Here is a 19,255-nt window from a genome sequence, read left to right as displayed (position 1 = left end):
TGCTGCTGTGTTGTGATCCACAGGCACAGCATGGGTGTGTCTCATCCATTTTGCATGGGAGATTTGTGTGTGTGTGTGTGTGTGACTGTGTGTGTGTGTGTGTGTGTCTGTGTGTGATTCTGTGTGTGTGTGTGTGTCTGTGTGTGCGTCTGTGTGTGTGTGTGTCTGTGTGTGTGTGTGTGTCTCTGTGTGTGTGTCTGTCTGTGTGTGTGTCTGTGTGTGTGTGTGTGTCTGTGTGTGTGTCTGTGTCTGTGTGTGTGTGTGTCTGTGCGTGTGTCTGTGTGTGTGTCTGTCTGTGTGTGTGTGTGTCTGTGTGTGTGTCTGTGTGTGTGTCTGTCTGTGTGTGTGTGTGTCTGTGTGTGTGTCTGTGTGTTCCTCTGCAGCCTGCCAGGGTGCAGAACAGGCTCATTCTTGGCAGCTTCTGTTGCCAGTCTCTCAACTCATGTGAAAGCCTGTGTTTGTGCCACCTGGGGACAGGGCTGCACAGGCCTCATTTACTCTGATGTGACACATATGGACAGTTATTTATACACTTGAACAGTGAAAGTTATTGAATTTTTCTCCCCTTTGGACTGTAGAACAAATTATGACTAGAACCAGACCAGGCAAATCATATTCCTCCCATATTAGTCTAATATAATCTGTTGCATGCTGTAAAAAAATATATATTTTTGTCAGTCTGCAGGATGTTATATCTTACAGCTACTGCTGCTTAGGGGGGCTCTTTTCCATCCTCTATCTCTCACTGCACTCATACAGAACAACTCTTGTGACTTGCAACAGGGGCTTAGAGATGGCAGACGTGTAATACTACTGCAATCCTAAAGAAATCTCACTTCTCAAGAGGGTTCCCGGCTCTCACTCTTGTTGTTTCATCATTACTTTCATTAGAATCTCTCGTCGTGACATTCTTTAGAATCTCTCTTCTTCCGTCTCAACACTTTCCATGTCTAAGTGTGTCCGTAGCAGGCTCCCGTACTTCACTTTTGTGGACAAGTGCGTGGACAACAAGCTCCGGTACCTCAGTTCCACCAGACACACTAGCCCTGTTCACCTGCCGTCACATATGAAGTCTGAGCGTCCGTGTGAGCGCCTGAGCGGCGGGGGAACGGGCGGTCCTCCTGTAACACATCTGCTGAGCAGAGAGGCACGTACAGATCAAGTGCAAACAACCGTCACCCTTGTTCCCATGGTGACGGGATCCCTGCTGGCCAGCAGGTAATCAATATCTGACAGTCCTCCCCGATCAGCCTCAGCCCCTGGAATCTCATCAGGACGATGGAGCTGGACAGCAGGGCAGGGCTCCTGCAGACCAGGCTACAGGCCGGCTGCTGTAGACCAGGCTACAGGCTGACTGCTGTAGACCAGGCTGACTGCTGCAGACCAGGCTACAGGCTGACTGCTGTAGACCAGGCTGACTGCTGCAGACCAGGCTACAGGCTGACTGCTGTAGACCAGGCTACAGGCTGACTGCTGTAGACCAGGCTACAGGCCGGCTGCTGTAGACCAGGCTACAGGCCGACTGCTGTAGACCAGGCTGACTGCTGCAGACCAGGCTACAGGCTGACTGCTGTAGACCAGGCTGACTGCTGCAGACCAGGCTACAGGCTGACTGCTGTAGACCAGGCTACAGGCTGACTGCTGTAGACCAGGCTACAGGCCGGCTGCTGTAGACCAGGCTACAGGCCGACTGCTGTAGACCAGGCTGACTGCTGCAGACCAGGCTACAGGCTGACTGCTGTAGACCAGGCTACAGGCCGGCTGCTGTAGACCAGGCTACAGGCCGACTGCTGTAGACCAGGCTGACTGCTGCAGACCAGGCTACAGGCTGACTGCTGTAGACCAGGCTACAGGCTGCCTGCTGTAGACCAGGCTACAGGCTGACTGCTGTAGACCAGGTTACAGGCTGACTGCTGTAGACCAGGCTACAGGCTGACTGCTGTATACCAGGCTGACTGCTGCAGACCAGGCTACAGGCTGACTGCTGTAGACCAGGCTACAGGCTGACTGCTGTAGACCAGGCTACAGGCCGACTGCTGTAGACCAGGCTGACTGCTGCAGACCAGGCTACAGGCTGACTGCTGCAGACCAGGCTACAGGCTGACTGCTGTAGACCAGGCTACAGGCTGACTGCTGCAGACCAGGCTACAGGCTGACTGCGCCTCCATGGCTTTATAGACCAAGATCAGACGGCTGGATTTTCTGTGTAAATCTAAAGGGTTTGTGGAATTAAACCCCGCCCTTTCCTGTATCTGTCCTCTCCGTCATTGCCTACAGTGTGTTAGACCCTCGCTTGTGTACGTTGTCCTGGTCCCCGAGTATAGATGTGTGTTTGCACAAAGCCGTGACAACAAGACATTTACATTTAGTCATTTAGCAGACGCTCTTATCCAGAGCGACTTACAGTAAGTACAGGGACATTCGCTCTGAGGCAAGTAGGGTGAAGTGCCTTGCCCAAGGACACAACGTCATGTGGCACAGCCGGGAATCAAACTGGCGACCTTCTGATTACTAGCGACTCCCTCACCGTTCAGCCACCTGACTCCCTGACAACAGCAAACCCCACCGTTGTGTAGCGAGCTCTCCTTTTCTGAAACTGCAGATTCGCAAAGACACGATAAAGAGAAATGCAAAACAGGATGCCGTAAATGAGATCATCTAACACAATAACCGAGAAGCATTAGGTGCACCCGTGTGTGTCTGTGTCCCTGGGAAGGAGCTGTGGGGGGGCTGGAACATGGAGAAATGGTTTCCTGCTTGCACCCTGCCATATTTTAATACAGGCCCGTGAGTGTGATAGATATCTCAGCTCCTCCGAAACATCTATTCTGGGTAGCACACGTTGTCAGCCTCTGCCTGGGCATAATTGCATTTCTCCCAGACATCCTCCCCAAAGCAACATTTGCTGTGGACTTCCAGGCAATATTGCAAGGTGGTCTTTAGAGTCTTAACTTTTAAGTCGGGGGCTAGGAAGTAGGAAGACTTATTACGGTTGCTAATGACAGCCGGGTAACATATCCATCCAGGCGTGTTCCGTGAAGGCTATATAATTTGTAGCCGGCTATATATCAGCGAATCACCAATCGATATGTGAAGGACATGTGGTCGGCTGTACTTGATCCTACTGGGCCGGGTGGGGACGTTCAATACATCCCTCTGTCTGCACTGATGTGCTCCCTGTCATCCTGTTTAGTATCCACCAGGAATACACGACCGTTCACCATAGCGTACTTTTATATGCCGTTTCACCCTTACTTTTTGGTATTGTAAATGTTTTGAAGTTATAGCCCATTCCCCTTTTATCGAGGCATGGAGTGTGTGTGTTGTGTTGTGTAGTGAGACTGTTGAGAGGTCATGTAGGGGCTCCAAGAAGGGGGAGCAGGGGGTGTGCGAGGAGAAGCTGAACTGAATGAATGTTCCCATGAGGTCATGAGTCATTCCGGAATCCTGGTAACCTGTGTAACCCAATAACCCCCCCCCCGTCCCCATCAACTTCACTCCCCCCAGCCCCTTCCCACCTCATCTCTGTTTCCTCTGCATCTGTTGGATGGCCCTTCCACAGGCCTCTTGATTTCTCTCTGAGGTTGTTTCCCTGTCAACATGGGAAGAGTTGCACTGTCCAACGTCATACAGTGTAATGCTATATCTGTGCGCCAATAAAGTGTTTCCTCGTTAGTCGTATAGTCGAGTGAAAGCCCCATGTCCAACGTCAACAACTGCTTTCCTTTCACACATCTCTTCTCTCTCTCTCTCTCTCTCTCTCTCTCTCTCTCGCTCTCTCTCTCTCGCTCTCTCTCTCTCTTGCCTTTCTTTTCTTCTTCTTCACAGTCACAGCATACAGTCATCGGAGGAGGCCGGATTTAATGACCCCAGCTTACTGGAAAACCTCCAAAGTAATCACGTAAGTAACTCCCATGTCTCTCACCCCCCCACAGGCGAGGGCTGAGTTGAGGGGTGGAGCAGGAAGTTGGAGCAGATTTGTTAAGTCATTTCCAATGCAGGTGGATTCTGGAGTGAATCCATTATGTAGCTACACTTAAGTCTGTTGATTCCAGGGTTGAGATGTTGAGGTGTTTGGGCTAAGAAACTAATTATTTTTTCTTAAGCTGTGTATTAATTCTTAATCCTTATTGCGTTTCTGTATCTCAGAGACTGTTGAAATGTTCTAGACTTGTGTTTAAATCAAGCCAACTGTTCTTGCTATTCCGTGCATTAGTTTGATTAAAATCTAGCTGAGAAGGTGACTAATGTTTGCCTCATATTCTGGGGTAAACACAGATGCACAAACAAGGCCTAATTATCTCATTTGAACTGGGAGGGTTAGTTTTTATTTCCATACTCTGTGTAATGCAATTAGTAGCCTACTTAAATCACGCAATCATGATTTACTCATCCAGCAAAGCTTATCACAAAATTAATCAGTGATGTTTTGACAGTTACCATAATAACTTCAGAAATTCCCGTTTCACTGGCACTGTAGCAGTAGTAGCTGTTAGATTCTCAATGTACCCTTTAAACAAAATCTATTTTGTCATTGTATTACTCTACCACAATGGACTAAGCATTAGCCCACCCTACAAGTACCTTTGTATTAATGGTTTAGCAATAAAATAACATGGTCCCAAAATTCTACCTTGTAGTACGAGTGTAGAAACGGATATACAGCTGCCACCACCTTGCGCGGTGAGATCCTCAGACTCCTTGATTGATTGGTTGGTTGAGTCAGCGGGTCGGCAGACAGCGTCAGAGGCAGGATGTCACGTCTCATTACGCGCTACACGCTCGCCCGCCGAGGAAAAGTCATCCTGCTGTGATGTTTGCTGTGTTATGACACGCAGCAAACTCTCTCCACACTAATGAGTTTGGCCAAGATCCTCTTTAATTACATATAGATACCCATGTGTCGGGCCCTAATTACAGACAAAGGGAACAAGCAGCCATTGTTTAGAAACCTGCGGAAGGATTACATGAAGATTCCTTTTCTGGCTTGTGGTTTTGCAAGACTTTTATTACATATTCTTTTGGTCTGAGAAGATAATCTAGATGGATCAACTCTTCTCCCATGTCAAATGGTTGGAATGAGGCCCCTTATTGACGTTTCTAGAACTTGATCCTTCTACCTGAACCTGTTCTCGCCCCTTTCTCACCTTCATCTCATGACTGCCCTTTGATGTTTCAACTCCCAAGTTGAATGTACAGACAGCGTTTGTTTTCCATCTCCGTCGGCAAGATGTTCAACGGCCTATCGCTCTCTGCGTTCACATCTCTTAAAGGAACAGAAGAGCAGGACTTTCTCCCTGGCCCATCTGTGTGTACATCCTGAGAGAATGGCCTTACTTAAACATGACTAATCCCTGTCATTAACAACAGTTTAGCATGGCTGGGGGCTGTTTCTGTGGAGCCATGTTGATACAGAAGCTTGCGAGGGGCTGGCGTGCAGGCGGTCTGGGGTGCAGACTAAAATAAACATTCCCTCTGGTGCTTTTCACTATCTCCTGAGTCACTGGACAAGTTCTGTGGCCGCACACTCTCTGTCTATCTCTCTCTGTCTATCTCTCTCTCTCTCTCTGTCCGTTTTAGTGATGTATGTTTGGGCTTAGGGATGGTAAAGTAGGCGCTCAAATCTGTCTGTCCACAAGCCTCTCCCTCTCCCCCAAACTTTTTCCACACCGGTCACGTCCAAAGCAATGAGTGTCCGTCACTGTTGCCGTGACACAGATTAGTGCGGAGGCCACAGTCGCTAGCCAGCGGCGCTGTATTAGCTGTCACATCTAATTGGGCTGTTGGAGCTGGTCGTAGGCGTATCGCTCCTCCTCCCGCTCTCTCCTCTTAGGTGACTGTCTCCCACTAATGTCTCTCTCTCTCAAGGGGCGCCCGGATAGAGCACGTACCACATATGCTGAGGTCTTGCTGCAGGGGCCCAGGTTCAATTCCAGCCCTGGGCCATTTCCTGCGTCATCCCTTCTCTTTCTCTCCCTGCCTTTCCTGTCTGACTCTGTCACTGTCAACAAAGCAGAAAATGACACAAAAATGAATCATCATGAAAAGAGTCTCACACACGCTATCTCTCTCCTCACTCTCTCTCCTCATTCACTCGCTCACTCATTTGCTCACTCATTCGCTCACAAACGGCATCCTACCTGTCAGCCCAAACAGATTCATAGTGCTGGGAGACAGAGCGTTAGCTCACCCACCTGGTCAAGCCCTGTCCCTTCTCATTTAGAAAAAGCTCTTTGATTCTCCCTGACTCCTTTGTTCTCGAGCAAGGAATATCTTCAAAGAGCTTGTGTTACAGACCCGAGGACAATGTAATGATTAAAGCAGCCATTTGTTCTGGGGGTTACTTAACTGTGTTCTACATATAAAAGATGCAGATGAACACAAGTCGGCACATATGAGTCAGAACTCATATGCACTTTGAAGTCGTATTCTGTCTTTGCAGAAACCCTAATTCAAAAAATACAGTGGGGTGCATTGAACTACCCCAGTGTGATCAGATCTCAGCATTCCTCCTTTCTCTCTAGTCATGAACAGAGTAGGATAAACACATGAGGCCTTCTGACCAGCCCTACAGTAGCTCCACACCGTACAGCTGACTAGCCCAGTGTTTCTTGTTGCCTGTAATCAAGCGAGCGTCAGCATGCAGTATAACTTTGTATCAGAGGTGAGGCTCCTGCACAGTCATCACAAAGGAGTTGTTATTAATGATATTTACTGACAGTGTCCTCCACTCCCTTCTGTTCTTCCTCTGTCTCTTTCTGTCACTCTCTCCCTCTTTCCTCCCTCCCTTTTTCTCTCACTCCCTCTCTCTCTCTCTCCCTCTCTCTCTGACTCCCCCTCTCTCTCTGACTCCCTCTCTCTCTCTCTCTCTCTCTCTCTCTCTGACCCCCTTTCTCTCTCTCTCTCTCTCTCTCTCTCTCTCTTTGCAGCCGACTGCTCCTGTCATCCATGACTTCATGACCATGATGGCCATCTGTCACACGGCCGTCCCCGAGCGCATCGATGACAAGATCACCTACCAGGCTGCTTCTCCAGGTAGGAAGCACCCACGCGGCCGCGTCTCCACGTCAGCGCTGGGCCTCAGGACAGCCCAGGCAGATGTCCTCCTCACCACGGGAACAGTACTCGTGACAGGATGGTGACAGGCTTGTGAAGGGTTCAATCCCGGCATTGAGTGTCCCAGACTCATCGCCACCATAACACATTCAAGCAGTCATTCACCAAGCTGGTTGGACATCAAGCACAGAGGGGAATGAAGCAGAACAGCTGCCAGGATGGAGCTTTTGAGCCTTTGGTGTCTACAGTTAGCTTTATTACCGGTTTACTTTCCTATGCCTCTAAGAAGTCTCACCCCAGTATCCCCTGCAAACATCAACCTGGCACAAAGACGTCAGTGCTACTACTGATAACTGACCCATTATAGAAAGCACAGGAGGGTTGCCATGCGGTTGCCAGCCGAGACAAAGCTGCCTGGGTTAAATGATCTGATAAGAGTCCTCGTCAATCCTGTTTTCCTTTGATCAGTCAAAGGCTCACTGCTCCTCAATGGGGGAGGGTAAACAGGAAGACCAAAGTGCTGAATCATCCTCCAGTTTTTTATCCAGCTGGCTTCCTGCTCTTCAAGATGGCTCTTGTTCACTTCAGAGTGAAGCTTCCCTCTGTGAGTTGTGATGTGCTATGACTGTGCAGACCTGTGATATGACTGTCCAGACCTGTGCTTGTCCCTGCATCAGGAAGCCTCCTGCTTTGCCCCACTCCTCTGTAACAGAGACTGAAAGGACAATGCACAAGAGTGTCACTGTCTTTCATTTTCCTCTTAAAGGCACACTACTTGATATTTCAGAGCTGAGAGACAGTTGAACCCTTCAAAGCTCGTTGTATTGATAGTGAGCTGGTAGTTGATTGTGTTTGTTTTGAAAAACTCAGAATGTCTTTGTGTTTGTGAGCTTAACAAAGCATGATGGGTAGTGGGCGGCCGGGGCGGCTTCAGCCTGACTGACTGTGTTGGACAGCTCTGGTGCCTGTACAGTGATGGGGGAGAGCTAGCAGAGCGCTAGCTGGCTAGCTAAGTGAACTGTAAACAACATGCACAAAGGTTTTTCTGGCCCTCCAGCTTCCAACATAGCAGCTACAGGACACCAGTACCCCAGTGTGGTTAGCTGACCTCACTACGGAGATCTGTCTCCACAAATCATGGTTTTACACATAAAACGATGCAACGCTTATTCATAAATGTCAAACTTTCAGTACGTATAGGCTCAGTCGTTCTCAGTGACAGCGTGGAACGCCTGCAGCTCTTCTTCACGGCTAGGTTTGCATGTGTTTTTGTGTTGGGGGGGAGGGGGGTGGTTCTCTCCATCCAGAACTGAGCCGGGTTCCTCTGTGGTTCCACAGATGAAGGTGCGCTGGTGAGAGCTGCTCAGAGCCTCGGCTTTGTGTTCTCCGGAAGGACCCCAGACGGTGTCATCATGGAATCGGTAAGAGGACTGTTTCTCTACAGAAGCCTTTCACAAGCTCCACACGGCACACAACCTGTCAAGACAATGGCCTCTGTATGAGACTTGTGTTGCATAGACAGACAGAGAATGTCTGTGCCAAATCGATTCTGTCATCTCACTCTGAATGGAGGCCTTTAAGCGTGGGTAAACAGAATGTTTCTAGTGACTATTACAAAGAGCACTCTAATCCCTCAGTGCTGTCTTCTTGGGTGTGTGATGGGTCACAAGGGCAGACTCCACACCTTCCAGGACTTGAAATGACACTGCTGGATCACAGAGGCTGCAGAGCTGCCCTCTGCCCTATCTCCATCTAACATAATGGCCTCCCTACTCTTTCCTGTGATTGGTTAACCTGATGACGACAGTTACTGCAGGATGGAGGTGGAGAAAGACAGAGACTGAAGACGTATTCTAATTTTACCCCTGAGAGTGCCATGTTGCCAAGACATTTAGTTCCTAGTCCTTAACCTTTTATCAGGCCTTCCAAAGCCCTCAACAACCACTTCATCTGCCTTAATTGTACCTGGTGGTCTCCACAATTAAGGAAATTAATTGAATCTGTGAACTTATTACTCTCCGCTATCAGAATGGGCCAGACAACAGATAAACACCATTAAAGGGCAATTAAATGAAATTGCACTAGGATCAGGGGGGTGGCTTAAGGTCTGTTTGATAGTTGGCTGACACAGAGAAATGATGGTTTGGAGTTGATGAGTTTTCTGTCAGAATGTCCTGTAGTGACTCTGACCCCCCCCCCCCCCCTCTTCTCCCTGCCTCTCTGTGTCTGTCTGACTGGACGTTCAGCTGGGAGGAGAGCAGAAGTATGAGCTGCTGCATGTGCTGGAGTTCACCAGGTAAAGTGCCTGTTTTCCTCTCCATATGAATACCTGGTCTGTTTCTGGATTTGGCCACGTTTTCCAGAACTTTCCTCTGAAGTGGTACTTGCACGAGCCTGGTGCGCACACGGCTTACAGCAGAACAGCTGGAGCCATCCTCACATTCCATTTCGCAGGCCGTGAAAACAGGAGTGAAGGCTTGAACACACCTTCCTGATTGCTGTCCTGGTTCCTGCAGTGGAAGATGGGTGATCGTGATCTGTAGTAAACGCTTAACACCCGCCTGTGTTCTTCCCCTCACAGCGATAGGAAGAGGATGTCAGTTATCGTGCGCACCTCATCTGGCAAGATCCGCCTCTACTGCAAAGGGGCGGTGAGTGTCTTTGTCTCCGGGTGTGTGTGTGAGAGAGAGAGGGAACGAGAGGATGAGAAAGAGAGAGAGAAAAGGAATAGAAAAGAGGGAGACCAAGAAAGGGTGAGATGGAGAGTGAGAGAGACTGGAGATTGAGTCCACCCCCTATCCTGTCACTGTATAAAACGTGAATTCATGTCGCAGGGAATAACATGCACATTTATCAGTCGTCATTCATGCCTTAGTCAGAAACCTTGCAAAGACAAACGAACCCCTAACCCTGACCTGATATGTGTTTCCCAGGACACCGTGGTCTATGACCGCCTGGCGGACAGCTCTAGGTACAAAGACATCACCCTGAAACACCTGGAGCAGTTTGCTACAGAGGGTAAGTGAAGGAACAGTGCCCCCTGCCTGTGTCACACAGGACCAGCCGACTCTGGGAAATCTCCCATGGTTCCTCTTCCTCTTCTACATGGAGGATAAGGAGCTGCATTAACAGCATAGTCAGAGTAGGCATGAGTATAGCTCTGACCAGACGTAGCTCAGTGGTTGGGTATTTAACTGTAGGCCATAAGGTCACAGGTTCAAATCCCCCCTGCATGTCACTTTGGATGAAAGAGTCGGCTAAATCAACCCATGATAATTGTGGTAACGGGTGTCCTCTTGCTTGCGTCCAGGTCTGCGTACTCTGTGCTTTGCGGTGGCGGAGGTCAGCGAGTCGACATACCAGCAGTGGCTGGAGGTGTACCAGCGAGCCTCCACCTCCATCCAGAACAGAGCCCTCAAACTGGAGGAGAGCTACGAGCTCATCGAGAAGGTGAGAAGACTGAGCTTCCACTCGCAAACGGGAAGAAGGACTTTTATCCAAAACGATCCAAAACGCAAATATCAAGCTGATTGAATGTCTGATGAATGACATTTTGGTGTTCCCTAGTAGGAGGTGTACACCTGGTAGTGTGAAACTGAGAGGGTATCCATCACAGTTTCGGTCCCGCTGCCAACAAATAGCCGGAAGTCAACTGCTATCAGCCAAGACATTCCAGCACCGAGCAATCAGCTCGGCAAACAAGATAATGACCTGTTTGTTGACATACCTGCACGCTCAGGTTGCCCTGCGTTACCTTCGGGGGCAACAAGGCGTCCGTTTCATAGCCGTCCACTCACCCACATCAGGGCGAGGAGGCTGCCTTGATCCAGATCAGCCCTGGTAGAACTGAACCCTTCAGCTTGATCCATGTGGGCCGGCTCCATGAGCACACACGGTATCTGGTGTGGGTGAAGGACGCAACTACGGGTTGGATCTGTGGAGCTGGGTCAGGACAAGAGAGGGGGGGGGGAGGAGGGGGGGGGGGGGAGGAGGGGGGGGGGGTCGTCCCAGACCCAGGAAGTACAATCGGTTCCCTGTGAGAAACGTCGATGTGGAAGTGCTAGTCAAACACAGACGGCCGTGGTCATAAATCAGCCCCCAGCACCGGGGCCTTCACCACTGCCCACACCAAATGGATTTCATCAATCAAAAAGTAAACAGAACGTTTTCAGACGGAGTGAAGGGTGCAGGAGTGTGGGAAGCACACTAGGTGGCACCACAGACATTTTGACTTCTCTTGAAAGCCGTGGTCCAGAGAGAACCATGTATGCATCTCAAGTATGAACAGATGTATTTTCTTGATACCTGTTTCCTCATGCACTGAATCGTAATTGCATGTAATCAACAAGGTCAACCCTGTACATTTTCAAATATTCAGTCTTTGTCAGTGTCTTAAGGTGAACAACAGCAACATTTCCATGCCCTGCATTCTGTCTGAACCTGCAGTCCATGACCTCAGAGAATTCTTGTTTCAAATGTCAAGATTCACATGACTGCCATTAACATAAGTAGGACATGAATGGTTTTTAATTAACAGTCCAAATTAGATTATTTGAAACCTTTTCCAGAAAGGGCCAAACAATGTAAATCTGAGTAATTCAGCTCATGGGGTTGAATTAGTTGAAGGAACTGTAATGCAAATGTTTTTACCATGAACAAATACAACCTAATCCCTTGCGTGGTACCCACAGCCTTCTGGTGTGTGCATGTGTGTGTGGAGGCAGGGGCTCTAGATCCACTGGTAGCCAGGCTCAGGTCACTGTTCTTTGGGGAGGTTTGACCGCTGCACCCCTGGCCTCCCTTCTGCAGCTGGCTCCCTTCTCCTCTCCTGGGTCCTGTCAAACCCTCAGGCCCATGCTAGCCCCTGACCGGCTTTCAAAGACCCACTGGCTTCCTGAGAAAAACACACAAGAACTACACGCACGCACACACACACACACACACACACACACACACAGTGTGCATGTGTTTGTGTGTGTCGCCTGCCGAGCGAGAGCTATAGTTCTCTCTTCAGGCGCTTTCTTGCTCTCCCACTCTTTCGGTCTCTCTCTTTCTCTGTCACTCTTTCTTTCTCTCTCCCTCTGCTACCAACATACACATTACACACAACCCAGTCTGGCTTCACAGTCTACCCCCCCCACACACACACACACACCCACTACAACCTTCAACCCTCAGTAGTTTTGGGGGCAAAAAACAAGAGCAGCTGACTAGGGGGAAAACAAGAGTGCCAATGAGTGACACAGTCCGGACCCTCATTTTTCTCTGACACTTGACATTGTAAAGCCCCTCTCACATTCAATTTTCCTCTATTCTCCCCTCCCCCCATCTCCTCCTCCTCCCTCCACCTCCTCCTCTTCCTCCTCTGCTCTGGTGTTGTGGTGCTGTGTAGAACCTGCAGCTGCTGGGAGCCACCGCCATCGAGGACAAACTCCAAGACAAGGTCCCCGAGACCATCGAGACCCTGATGAAGGCCGACATCAAGATCTGGATCCTGACTGGAGACAAGCAGGAGACGGCCATTAATATCGGTAATGACAGTTTTCCACATGTTATTTCACTTCAAGGAGCTTCACCCATAAAATAGGAGTAGTCCAGGGTTGTCTGTAACCAAAAGCAGATGAAATAATTCGGAATCACTTTACTACCCAAATGGAAACCCACAGGTGAGTCTGGTCTGTGGTACCGAGGCCAACCTCAGACAGCCACTTACAGTAAGTCAGCACTGCGGTCCATCCTCACAGCTCCCTGTCGACCTTGCCTCCACCAGCGCGTACGCCTCCCAATGCACATGATGTATTGCCGGACTACATCGACATGAGCCAAAATAACAAACACACGTACACAAACAGCCTCATACATTCCTGGCCACCACAGGGGTTCGACCCTGCCGGGCTCGTCAGAGCAGTTAGAGGGCCGAGGGCCAAGCGTAGGGGCCGGGCGTCCTCTTAGAAGAACATGGCGGCCCGTTGTCTTTAGATGTGGGCTTATTAGGGTAAATTGCAAACGGCGCAGACCTCCGAAAACGGCAATCTCCTTAAAAGAGTCTCCGGCAAAATAGATATTTAAAAGGACCTCCGTTTGTGGCCACCTACCACCGCGGGCTGAATCAGCCTTTTGTGCCCCCGTGCCCAGCTGTGAGGAGGCTCTGCACACGCTCACAGGAAGTCTTTTTACAGGCCCGCCGCTTGACTGCGTTGCTCTGTAAAACCCACTCAATATTGACTTAGTTTTTTTACCATTTTCCTCGCTGAGAAGTGATCCCCGCTGCCAAGGGCCGGCCGCTCCTTTCAGCACGACGTGCTGGCGAGGCCGGCTCGTCGCGTTCGCTTTCCCATCACCCGCCTCTTCTCCTGGCTGCCCCGCTCCGTGAAAGAAGCTCTCATCTGTAGAAGAACCAGTCAAATCCCACTCTGTTTACCCTGTTTTCAGCTTCTGTAACATGGCCGAGTCTGTTTGGTTTGACTTGCCCAGCAGCAGGAACTGGGAAAATTGACACCGTTTTAGTCCAGTCCGTTGGAAAATGACCTGGAGTGACATAACCACTCTGACACCATATGTTACTGGCAGGCCTGAGCACTCAGCTATGAGATCACACCAAGCCGAGCTGGGAGCTGCCCTTGGTAAAAGGCCATGTTCCGTTAAAGGCAGAGTGTGGCCTGGGCTTCATGAAAGCACACTGCCTGCTGGCCAGGCGTGAGGCTAGACTCCATCTCCCATAAGGCAACTGGAGTGAGGACAGGCAAGTAAACAGAAAGGGAGTTAGTTTTGGCCATGGGGGATGCGTCCCTTCTAGGAGTAGGACATGAAAGGTCAGACACACACACCCCCGGCTGCCAACGCTAACACAAGCCCACCCCCCCCCCATGCACTACTGTGGAGTGTACAGTCTGAGTGCCGCTCAGTTCAGTGCCCACAGTGCCGGGAGCCTGCTATGACCACAATTAGCATCTTTAATGACCTCCCTAGTCGCTCTCTAAGGGGGTTAGTCATGTGACACAGTGTTGCGTTGAACACATTGCCCAACGCCTCTGAGAACTGTGTTGTTTAGGTCTGCCAGGGCTTCACAGAGGGGAGGAGTTTACTTGGTAATATGTAAAAGGTAGTTTAGTTTGAGTCAACTGAGCCTTTTAACATTAACACATGAAATGGGCTGTGGTGGAGGTCAGCTAGAGGGTTGAGGTGTGGGGTGTTGAGGTGGAGAAACGTTTTCCACACACTGGCTAATTTTTGGAAGTTTGCAAGTTAACACTTAAGAAAACAATCTGCCTGGCCCAGACCCAACCCCTGTTTTGTGTTGATTTGAGCTCTGGAAGTGAAACCTGTTCATTTCCTTATACAAGACCCCCTCTGTGTGTGTGTGTGTGTCTGTGTGTGTGGGCGAGGACAACCACAGCAGTGTTTATGTAGGATCTCTCTGCTTTCCTACTTTACATACCCTCCCATATATCCTCTCATTCATATAGCTTTAGGTTTTATGGCTAACCCTCTTCGAAAAACAGCGGCCTCCACTTTTCGGTGCGGTCACTCCACAGATGGTGAACTGTGATAGGGCAAGGATTAGGCTGAGGGTTCAGGCCTGGTGTCCGCTTCCCCCCAGGGATCTCCCATCTCTGACCCCTGAGGCAGCCCTGGGCGTCTGTCTCATCCCACAACCAAGATGGCCGCCCCCAGGGGAGCCATGCTGAACAAACAGAGGTGTAACTAGCTCATAAAGCAGGAAGCGGGCATGTAAACATAGTCATCAGTCTTGTCTCCAGACTTTGATAGACTGGAGGCCGACCCTGGAGTAGCTAATGCATTGGCATGTTTGTTTTTCTTTTCACACCAATTTAGCCTCTGGGAGGACCGTATGGGAGAGAGATCAGATTGTTTCGGGTCATCATTTTGGTTTAGTATAACTGAACAAAGTCGTGTGACGGAGATATTTGCGGACTTCTTCACTGTTTGTAGTTGATCATGTCTTCTCTTCACATGCATCTCCACAGGACACTCCTGCAAACTGCTGACCAAGAACATGGGCATGCTGGTGATCAATGAAGACACTCTTGACGTGAGTAGATCACACTGTGGATTCATTATTTGATAAACATCTACAAGACCCTTGTCGTTTTCCTTTAACAGTCATCTACATACCAACGCACAATCCTCCATTGTTTCTCCTCTCAAGAGAATCTAATCTCTCTCTGAGAATTATAGGTGAAAGCTGCAATAACATTAATTCAAATATGAGAAAGTGATTTTCAATTCCTCCATTTTTGTGTGAACGCCCTCGCTTTCCTCTTGCTCAAGTTTGATTGATTGTGGTTTCACTAAATAAGCCAAGGAGGAAGGCCCTGCTTGCCGAAGGCGATTGGCTGGAACGGAATTGCTGGAACATAATTGGATGGAAAGTAGAAGGCTACTCCAACATTAGAAATTGACATTCTGGCACTGAGCTGCATGTGTTGCTAAAGAATTCTCAGTGGGCCTCATTAGCTTACATAACGTGTTTATAGGGGACACAACTTTTCATTTTATACTGAAAAAAACTTACCTATTGTACCTTTAAGGGTTTAGCATAGTTTCTACTTGTGTTCACTTCTTCTTGGGTCTCTCACTCACCACTCAGTGTTCCAATCTCTCACAGGTCCCTCTCAGCCACTATCGTGATCATAATCCTTCTCTCTCGCGCGTGAACAAAAACAACAACCCCTCGGCATGTTTGCACCCTGGTCTCTCTAAGAATGTAAATCCACCACCACAAATATCGTGACCCAATGACGGGTTAATCCGAGCTTAGGACTCCACGCGCTGTGTGTTCCTGTGAGTGCTGCTGATCTGTATCAGCCTGGCAGCGTAGCCACTGGATGTCTGCCGGAGGCTGGACGAAGGGCGGCTCAGGCCGACGTGCCGGTCCAGCGCTGGGAGGTTTGGGACTGGAGCCCGTGTGTTTGGAGGAGGGCTCATCCTGTCAACGTGCTGTCAAAGCAGCTCTCTGACAAACGTCAGGTCTGAGCTGCTAACACCTCGCCCGGTTGGCCGTAATGACCTCTGGCCCAATCATAGTTTCTCTTTGTTCGGTAGTCTCCTCAAATCCCCACATCTATTTACCCATCTGTCTGTTTCTGTCTGTATCCCTCCCGCCCACGTATGTCTCTCACTCTCTCTCACTCTCTCTGTCCAAAGGAGATAACCCTATCCAGGGAGGATATCTCTGTCAGAGGGAAGCCTGTGAACTCCATCTAGTCATAGGCCCTGGGGGAGATAAAAGGTTTTAGGGGCCAAACGAGAGTGGACCAGATAGATTCCAGGAGCCTGTGTGTCTCTCTTTTGCAATGAATCCCTAAACAGTGAAGAGAAGGCCGGAGGGAAAGACACGCACACACGCGCACGCGCTCATCTCTTTTTACGCCCTCCGCGCGGCCCAGCTGAGGGGTCACCAGGCCCCTGGTGGGAGAGTCTTGTCTGTTGTCGCTGGGAAGGAAGAGGGCCGACCTGCTGCTGGTCCTCGGAGAGGAAGCGGGGGAGAGGAGCCGAGGACGGAGGAGGAAGCCCTCGCCGTGTCGGACGAGGGAGCGCAGGGAAGGAGGAAGGCGGGGGGGGGGGGGTAGTCCGGGGAGGGGGATGCGGCGACGACGGACGGCCTTCACTCTGTCAGCCGGTCGTTTAGCATGATAAATGAAGTGGAGGTAGAAATCTCAGCCTCGCCGTCCGTAAAGCAGGGCGGAGCGCCCCTTTGAAATGTCAGCTCCCATCCTCCTGTGGCTCCGCAGATGCTTACATAGGGTTGTTTGTTAAAACACGGACCACGAAAATCACCCCCCCCCCCCTCTCCAAAGTCGGCACTCGCTGAGCGAAGAGCCGGCGGGGCTGGGAACTGGAGTGCTCTCATGTTGCGAAAGCAAGTAATTGGAGCAAGTCTTCCCTTCTGCTGTTTAGAAAACGGTTATCAAAGAGAGGCGAAGTTTTAGACGGCTTGAAAGCCCACCTAAACATCCTCTGCGTTAAATCTTTCGATCCCAGGAGAAGCAAATTGAAACGTGTTATACAACTGGGAGAGGGAGCGGGGGGGCCATTAAGTGAAGCTTCAACTCCCGCTCCGTAACTCGTTTAGCCAGAGGACTCAACGGAGGGCCAAGGACTGAGAGTTTCCACATGGCCATAACATGCAGGCCCTCTGCAGTCCAAACAACTGGACTCTGCAGATGCAGCGCTGCAGCGTTTGGACGTGCAGAGCTGCAGAGGGGTCAGAGGGGAGCGGAGGCAGGCAGAGAAGAGGATGTCTTTTCAGACATCTCCAGGCCCTCGGCCTGATGTGGGGGGACAGGTGGAGCTGGTAAACCGCCGTCTAGACATGATCTGAGCGGGACTGTATGTGCGTGCCGTGTCCATCTCAACACGCCAGAAATGCTCCTTCATGTCTGTATTAGACAAATGTCATCATTTCCTTTCTACCCCAAAATCCCCATCAAGTGTGTCATGTCCTGTTGGCTATATCACTCAAGAGCTACATCAACACTGGAGCTCAGTCTTGATGGAGGCTCTCATGCATTTCTGAATGGACTCCATACAGCCTCTCCTAAACCAAACACTACTGAGTCACATAGGCTAAAATTGCTGGTATAGCCATAACAAAGAGGCTTTAAAAGGAGGCAACTTGCATTAGACCTAGAATTCCTCTGTGGAAATGAGGGTCCCTACTTGAGGAAATGGCCTTAGTGTTTAACTGCTCTAATCATGTTTATGATAAATAGCTTATACACGAACACATGCAGTACACTCTCAGGAGATGTCGTATACAAAGTACATATACATGCGGCACGGCCATACGCTGGTGTTTGGTTTGAAATGCGGCCTTGCTTCATCTCCCAGCTCCTCCGCCTCCTCCTCCTCCACCTCAACCTCACCTCCTCCACCTCACCTCCTCCACCTCCCCCTCCTCCTCCCCCTCCTCCGCCTCCCCCTCCTCCTCCTCCCCCTCCTCCTCCTCCACCTCAACCTCACCTCCTCCACCTCCATCTCACCTCCTCCACCTCCACCTCCACCTCCTCCTCCTCCCTGCCGCTCTTTCTTTCCATCTCTTCCCTTCACAACCCTTTCTTGGCCTTCCCTTTAAGCTCTAGTTTCAGACCTTTGTTATGCCAGGGAAAGGTTTTGCGTGGTCCCGTTGGTGCAATCTCACTGTCCCAAGGTGTCCGACCTCCTCACCTTTCCAGGACCCCTCCCTCCTCTCCTCAGCTTCTCTCATGACCAGCAAGCCACCCAGAACTCATAATTGTCACGCCTGGCCCGACCATCTGGTGAATGCGTTAGGTGTGACCTGAGGTGGCGATTTCTGGTTAGAAGGACCCAGTCGGGTCTCGTAACTCTGTTGAAGGTGTTCACACACACACACAAACGTGTTGGCCACATAACGCACGCATGCACATCACACTCAGACCACCCCCTAAAAAAATGTGAGACCTCACTGAGTGTGGGACCTTGTTTTCGAAATCTGGTTCATAAACCGTGTTTTGCCACGGGGCTTTGTCCATACATACATGGACATTTGTTGTTGTTCTCTTCTGGTTTCTTCCGCTGTTCTCTCATGATCTGAGATTGCAGCAGCTGTTATGTAGCAAGTACAGCTGCTGGACAGAGATGCTGGGAAACAGAGTTGTTCTGGTCCTTGATCTTATCCTCTTATCCAAGTTCACTTTGTGCATCCCAACTCATCTGCATGCTTGATTTCCTGCATCACGAAACTCCAAACTTTGTTAGAATTGTTGAAGGTCCGTTTACACAATTCGATTGAAATGTGAAATGTTGCCTGTCGAACCGTAAACAGGAAGACGTCAGTCTTATCTTATGTTTCCTGGCATGTGCCCAGTTTAAAGGAAGTCCACCAGTGTGCCAGCAGTACGTTTCTTTGTCACGCTGCATTTGTGCAGTCACAATGGTGGGGTTCATCGCCCTGGCTTTAATCAGACAGCAATCATTGAAATCGAGGGGACATTTGACAGAGCCTATCTGCATTTGCAACCATGTAATCCGTTGCTCAGGTTGATGTTTGAGTCAGTGTCATTTCCCAGCAGGAAGACTGGGTAAGATTAGATTAGGGGGTGTGTGTTTGCTAGTAATGAATGCACATGCACAGCTCCGGGAGTAGATGCCACACATCCTATCCCACCCTCCAAACACGAGCGTGGAATAGTGGAGGAATAGGATTTCATCTGTG

At 49.9% G+C, this 19,255-nt stretch overlaps 1 protein-coding gene across 3 annotated transcripts in view; it reads left to right on the top strand.

The window, feature by feature from the left end:
- atp8a1 (ATPase phospholipid transporting 8A1) overlaps nucleotides 1-19,255 on the top strand; it is an 87,035-nt gene that overhangs the window by 35,927 nt on the left and 31,853 nt on the right. For all 3 annotated transcript variants that reach the window (XR_014748401.1, XM_084692210.1, XM_084692209.1), the window contains 9 exons: nucleotides 3,829-3,901; nucleotides 6,930-7,035; nucleotides 8,395-8,477; nucleotides 9,303-9,352; nucleotides 9,638-9,707; nucleotides 9,990-10,074; nucleotides 10,367-10,506; nucleotides 12,449-12,587; nucleotides 15,045-15,109. Coding sequence is in view for 2 of the 3 variants with exons in the window: in XM_084692210.1 (XP_084548336.1) it covers nucleotides 3,829-3,901; nucleotides 6,930-7,035; nucleotides 8,395-8,477; nucleotides 9,303-9,352; nucleotides 9,638-9,707; nucleotides 9,990-10,074; nucleotides 10,367-10,506; nucleotides 12,449-12,587; nucleotides 15,045-15,109 (811 nt within the window). In the remaining variant the exon portion in view is untranslated. The remainder of the gene's footprint in view (nucleotides 1-3,828; nucleotides 3,902-6,929; nucleotides 7,036-8,394; nucleotides 8,478-9,302; nucleotides 9,353-9,637; nucleotides 9,708-9,989; nucleotides 10,075-10,366; nucleotides 10,507-12,448; nucleotides 12,588-15,044; nucleotides 15,110-19,255) is intronic.

Source organism: Hypomesus nipponensis, chromosome 1 (assembly GCF_054491055.1).
Source record: "Hypomesus nipponensis isolate SF chromosome 1, ASM5449105v1, whole genome shotgun sequence".
Taxonomy (NCBI): Eukaryota; Metazoa; Chordata; class Actinopteri; order Osmeriformes; family Osmeridae; genus Hypomesus; species Hypomesus nipponensis.
This window is presented reverse-complemented; position numbering and strand designations above follow the sequence as displayed.